The sequence below is a fragment of the Octopus sinensis genome, linkage group LG4 (assembly GCF_006345805.1).
Source record: "Octopus sinensis linkage group LG4, ASM634580v1, whole genome shotgun sequence".
NCBI classification, from domain to species: Eukaryota; Metazoa; Mollusca; class Cephalopoda; order Octopoda; family Octopodidae; genus Octopus; species Octopus sinensis.
The window spans coordinates 913,814-920,256 of NC_043000.1; the positions used below are offsets into that span (position 1 = coordinate 913,814).

Genomic DNA, 6,443 nt, shown 5'->3' on the forward strand with positions numbered 1-6,443 from the left:
ATTAGGTACATTTTCAGTTGTTCTGTATGTAAAGTACCAACGTGTCTGTAGTGTTTGTATTTCGTTGTTGTGTGGTAAGTAGCTTGCTTATGAACCACGTGGTTCCGGGTTCATTTCCACTCCGTAGCACCTTGGGCAAGTGTCTTCTACTATAGCCTCGGGCCGACCAAAGCCTTGTGAGTGGATTTGGTAGACGGAAACTGAAAGAAGCCCGTCGTATATATGTATATATATATATATAATATTAGTTATCGCCATACTAATATGGCATTCTTATAAAAATAAGAATAAAGCTGTCCGCTTATTAGCTCCATGGGGCCATCGCCTTAAGTTAGCTATTTGATACACAAACTGTATCCATATAACCTTTGTATCAAATAGCTAACTTAAGGCGATGGCTTCATGGAGCTAATAAGCGGACAGCTTTATTCTTATTTTTATAAGAATGCCATATTAGTATGGCGATAACTAATATTTTCCGGGAACGCTGCCGTTGTTCTCTTTTAGAGAGACTTAGTAATTTTAATATTTCTATTATATATATATATATATATATATATATATATATATATATATGTGTGTGTGTGTGTTGTGTGTGTGTGTGTGGTGTGTGTGTGTGTGTGTGTGTGTGTGTGGTGTGTGTGTGTGTGTGCGTGTGTGTGTGTGTGTGTGTGTGTGTGTCTATGTTTGTTCCCCCAGCATCGCTTGACAACCGATGCTTGTGTGTATACGTCCCGTAACTTAGCGGTTCGGCAAAAGAGACCGATAGAATAAGTACCAGGCTTCCAAAGAATAAGTCCTGGGGTCGATTTGCTCGACTAAAGGTTGTGCTCCAGCATGGCCGCAGTCAAGTGACTGAAACAAGTAAAAGGGTAAAAGAGTAAAAGCTAGGGTGGGTGATACCCAAATACTTTTAGTCATTACTGCGTTCATAAAATAATTAGGTAATTATTATTGGAATGCTGATGAAGATTAACAAATAGGCGCAGGAGTGGCTGTGTGGTAAGTAGCTTGTTTACCAACCACATGGATCCGGGTTCAGTCCCACTGCGTGGCACCTTGGGCAAGTGTCTTCTACTATAGCCTCGGGCCGACCAAAGCCTTGTGAGTGGATTTGGTAGACGGAAACTGAAAGAAGCCCGTCGTATATATGTATATATATATATATATATATATATATATATATAGATATATATATATATATATATGCGTGTGTGTGTTTGTGTGTCTGTGTTTGTTCCCCTAGCATTGCTTGACAACCGATGCTGGTGTGTTTACGTCCCCGTTACTTAGCGGTTCGGCAAAACAGACCGATAGAATAAGTACTGGGCTTACAAAAAAGAATAAGTCCCAGGGTCGAGTTGCTCGATTAAAGGCGGTGCTCCAGCATGGCCGCAGTGAAATGACTGAAACAAATAAAAGAGTCAAAGAGTCAAATGAGTAACACTGTTTGTTTACCGAATGAAAGCACGTGGCCTGGCAGTTAGGGTGTTATACTCACGATCGCTAGATTGTGGATTCGATTCCCCGACCGGGCGGCGCCTTGTGTTCTTGAGCAAAACACTTGCTCCCCGCTTTTGTAAGTGAGGGATTGTTGGCCTGCTCGCCTAACCAGCGGTGTGGCTTCATGTGAAGGCTAAAACGATGCAAAGTGCATTGTGACTGGCAATATGTAACAATATGAAGGCCCACAGCTCTTCAATATCCTCCCGAAGAACCTAAGAGACCTGCATGGGGTGGATGCAGATGTCTTTAAAATGAAACTGGATCCCTTCTTGTCAGGTATCCCAGATGAACCAACTTCACGGTAGGAGGTGCAGATGAGGGCAGCTGCATCGAACTCTCTCATGCACCAAATGGCAGTTGCTAAAAAGCATTCGTGAAGTAAAACCATGTAGCAACACCAAATGGCGGTGCCCCAGCATGGCCACAGCTCATGAGCTGAAACTAGAATCAATCAATCAATCAATCAATCAATCTGATTGTCTGAGTAGTCATGTGGTTAGGTTATTTAATAAATATGATGGACATCTACAGCTGTCTCAGGTATCTAGTAGAACTTAATTAAATTTATTTAATCAATTTGCGAGCGCAGTAGTAGTAAAATTCCTAGCGCATACACCATACTAACTATTAGCATGATATTCCAGAAATTCTTTGCATCTACTACATACCCGTGTGTTGCTACCTGCATTTCCTACTCAGCTGAATGATAATTGCTCAGAAAAGATTGTAGATATTCGTTTTTCTCAAATTGTGGAATTTTTTCTAAAAGCAAATGATGGGTTGTTTGAATTAATGCGTTTATGTAAAAAAAAAAAAAAAAGAAATCGAGGCGTTTGGTTAACTGTAAGCCTGGAATCTTTTGTTGTTATCATAAAATGTTAACGGTTAATAAATTGACTGTTTTGAGATATCTATTTCTTTATTGCCCACAAGGGGCTAAACAGAGGGGGGGGCAAACAAGGACAGACAAACGGATTAAGTCGATTACATTGACCCTAGTGCGTAACTGGTACTTATTTTCAATCGACCCCGAAAGGATGAAAGGCAAAGTCGACCTCGGCGGAATTTGAACTCAGAACGTAACGGCAGATGAAATACGGTTACGCATTTCGCCCGGCGTGCTAACGTTTCTGCCAGCTCGCCACCCTCTGTTTTGAGATACCACTTGTTGTTGTTTGTTAAAGTTCATATCGTTTAACAGATGGACGTAAACTATAGCTTGAGAGATAGTGGTAACTAACTACAAGACGATATAGCACAGAAAAAATAACTGCAGCTCATCTGTCTACGCGGTTGAGAGAACAACAGCAACAGGTGGAGGTGCAATGGCCCTGTGGTTAAGGCAACGGACTCGCGGTCGTAAGGACGCGGCTTCGATTCCCAGACTGGACATTGTGAGTGTTTATTGAGCAAAAACACCTAAGCTCCACGAGGCTCCGGCGGGGGTAGTGGTGAACCACGCTGTATTCTTTCACCACAGCTTTCTCACTCTTTCTTCCTACTTCTGCTACAAAGCAGAGGAACCATGGTGTAACCCACTATGGTGTGGTAAACTTTCAGACCCTAGTCTAGATTGCGAATCCTCTCTACCCCAGGATGGTTCAGCTCTCCACCCGTTAAAATCCACCGTTTACGGAATGAGGATAACAACGTAGCTTTTGCGCCCGTGCAACCGCCAGTCTATCGCGTGTGGTGGGTGGATCTTCAAGTTGCCGCACGCATTCTTAGTAGCTTAGTGTAGGCTCGAATTAGAGATTATTCTTTGTGGCTAATAGCGTGAGTCCTGATTGGAAGAAGAAGAAAACAACAGCAACAATAAAAACAACTTTAACTACAACACGAACAACAACAGTATATTGTTTAACACAGTTGTCAAAACTTTCAGAGTATATTTTTTTGTGCATAAAAGCAAAATAAATGCATTGTTCATAGTTAAAAATACAGTTAAGTTATAACAATTTATTTCAATATCCAATATTTTCTGCAAAATCATATGTTATAAGAGTTATTCAGAGAGAAAATAAATCATGTTTCCAAGAGGTTAATGAAGATGGTGTCATGTTATCAGGTTCCAAATTTTAATTAGCAGAATTAGTTTCTGACTTCTCTTCGGTAAAATATCGTTTCGATTTCAAGCCAATTACAGCTGCTAAAAATTTTAATAAAAAGGCCAAGCTGTTTAGTCCACATTGTAATAGAAAAAATCGATAACGAAATGTGTCCATATCATATTCCTTACAGGCACCCTTCTGGTCACAGGCAAATTTGGACCATGTTTTACACGAGGAGTCAACGACATAGCCAAATGCTGGTGGCGCTGGAAGCCAACCTAGAAATAGAAGAAAACAAATTTTGTGATAAATATTTAAACTTGATTCAACCACCATCCCTTTTTCGAAGTCGCTCTAAACCAGTGATTCCACAGTGGGAGGTGGAAAGATCCCGGAGGACTTTGAAGAAGATTGGGGCGATAATGGGGTGGCCAAAAAGGGGCTCATGTATGCAAAAAAAATCAGCAAGTAATGGGTTAATTAGGTCAAGTTTTATTTGTAAAATACAGTTGTTTTGAATTTGTTGTAGAAAGGAGTCTATGTTTGTGGTGATGAGTGATGGGGGTGCTAGGAATGTGGCCCTGGTGTCAAGGAGGCAGCAGCTTGAAAACGTTTGGTAACCACTGGTCTAAACTGTGGTTTGGAAGGATCTGAAGATGAGCGTATGGTTCAGAAGTTAGCTTCTCAGCTACATATTTTCCGGTTTGATTTGAGTGGTGACACCTTGGGAAAGTGTATTTTGTTATAACCCCGTCTCGATCAAAATCTTGCGAATAAAATTTTAGTAGAAACAAGCTACGAGGAAGCCGTCACTCGGGTTGAAACGTCTACACGGACCTTGGGTGGCTTTAGCGAAGTCAGCTTAGATGCAAGCATTAGGATCTGATTCTCGGTCTCTTCATTCCTTCATCCCCATCATGATCGAAGATCCTGAAAAGACTCACTGGAGCTCGTTTACTTGTTTCAGTCATTTGACTGAGGCCATGCTGGAGCACCACCTTTAGTAGAGCAAATCGACCCCGGGACTTATTCTTTGTAAGCCTAGTACTTATTCTATCGGTCACTTTTGCCGAAACGCTAAGTGACGGGGATATAAACACACCAGCATCGGTTGTCAAGCAAATGCTAGAGGGACAAACACAGATACACAAACATACACACACATATATATATACATTATATATATATGACGAGCTTCTTCAGTTTCCGTCTTCCAAATCCACTCACAAGGCTTTGGTCGGCACGACGCTATAGTAGAAGACACTTGCCCAAGATTCCACGCAGTGGGACCGAACCCGGAACCATGTGGTCGGTAAACAAGCTACTTACCACACAGTCACTTCTGCGCCTACTGTTTCTTGTTAGATTAAACTATTGTTTTCTTCGCGGCCTTCGACAAAATAATTCATATAGAAAAAAATAAAACAAAGAAAAATAGTGACATGGCTTTCGTAAAATCCTCCTGATTCTCCTGGTGCTATCGGTGTCTGTAAAAACATATTCGATTATTCCAACCGATTAATGTTCGGTTCGAAAGAAAACGTATTGAGTCAGATATAAATAAGTATCAGTAGCCACTTTCTTTGTGTGAAATCGCATGGCTCAGTGGTTAGAGCACCGGCCTTACAATCGAGCGGTTGCGAATTCGAATCCCAGACCGGACTGCGCGATATGGTCTTGAGAAAGACACTTTATCTCACGTTACTCCAGTTCATTCAGTGGAGGCGCAATGGCCCAGTGGTTAGGGCAGCGGACTCGCGGTCATAGGATCGCGGTTTCGATTCCCAGACCGGGCATTGTGAGTGTTTATTGAGCGAAAACACCTAAAAGCTCCGCGAGGCTCCGGCAGGGGTGGAGGTGAACCCTGCTGTACTCTTTCACCACAACTTTCTCTCGCTCTTTCTTCCTGTTTCTCTTGTACCTGTATTTCAAAGGGCCAGCCTTGTCACACTGTGTCATGCTGAATCTCCTCGATAACTACGTTAAGGGTACACGTGTCTGTGGAGTGCTCAGCCACTTGCACGTTAATATCACGAGCAAGCTGTTCCGTTGATCGTATCAGCTGGGACCCTCATCGTCGCAACCGACGGAGTGCTCCTACTACTCCAGTTCATTCAGCTATAGACATCAGTTGCGACGTTACTGGTGCCAAGTTGTATCTGTCTTTGGTTTTTCCTTGGATAAGATCAGTGGCATGGAGAAGGGAGACTGATTTGCATGAGTGACTGATGGTCTTCCATAAACAACTTTGCCCGGACTTGTTCCTCGGAAGGGGACACTCTAGAGCCAATCCCACGGCCATTTGTGACCGAAAAGGGGTGGGGTCTTTACCTTTTTAACTTTCAAACATCTCTCTCCCTGACCCTCTTTCTCTCTCTCCCTTCTCTCTGTATATCTATATATATATATATATATATATTTTATATTATATTATATATATTATATTATATACACACAAACATACATACATACACATATATATATATATATGTATGTATGTATGTATGTATGTATGATGTTGCATGCATGTATGTATGTTTGTGCGTTTGTGTGTATATAATATAATATAATATAATATATATATTTATATATATATATATATACAGAGAGAATATTTATATATGTTTGTATGTATGTATGTATGTATGTATGTATGTATGTATGTATGTATGTATGTATATAATGTTATTAATTTATTCTTTTACTTGTTGGGGTACTGCACTGATGGTTTAATTTAAACAAATCAATCTCAATACTTATGTCCAAGGCTTACGCGGACGTAAACAAACTTACACCGATTGTCAATCAGATACACACACACACATACACGTGTGTGTGCGTGTGTGTGTGTGTGTGTTCACTCACAAGACAATGGTAGGTACAGAG

General features: G+C 41.1%; 1 protein-coding gene across 1 annotated transcript in view; it reads right to left on the reverse strand.

The window, feature by feature from the left end:
• Positions 1–3,584: 3,584 nt before the first annotated feature.
• The window catches only part of LOC115210203 (solute carrier organic anion transporter family member 2A1-like), a 21,491-nt gene continuing 18,632 nt past the window's right edge, over positions 3,585–6,443 (reverse strand). Inside the window, exon 5 of the mRNA XM_029778674.2 lies at positions 3,585–3,835. Within this exon, the coding sequence (XP_029634534.1) occupies positions 3,585–3,835 (251 nt within the window). The remainder of the gene's footprint in view (positions 3,836–6,443) is intronic.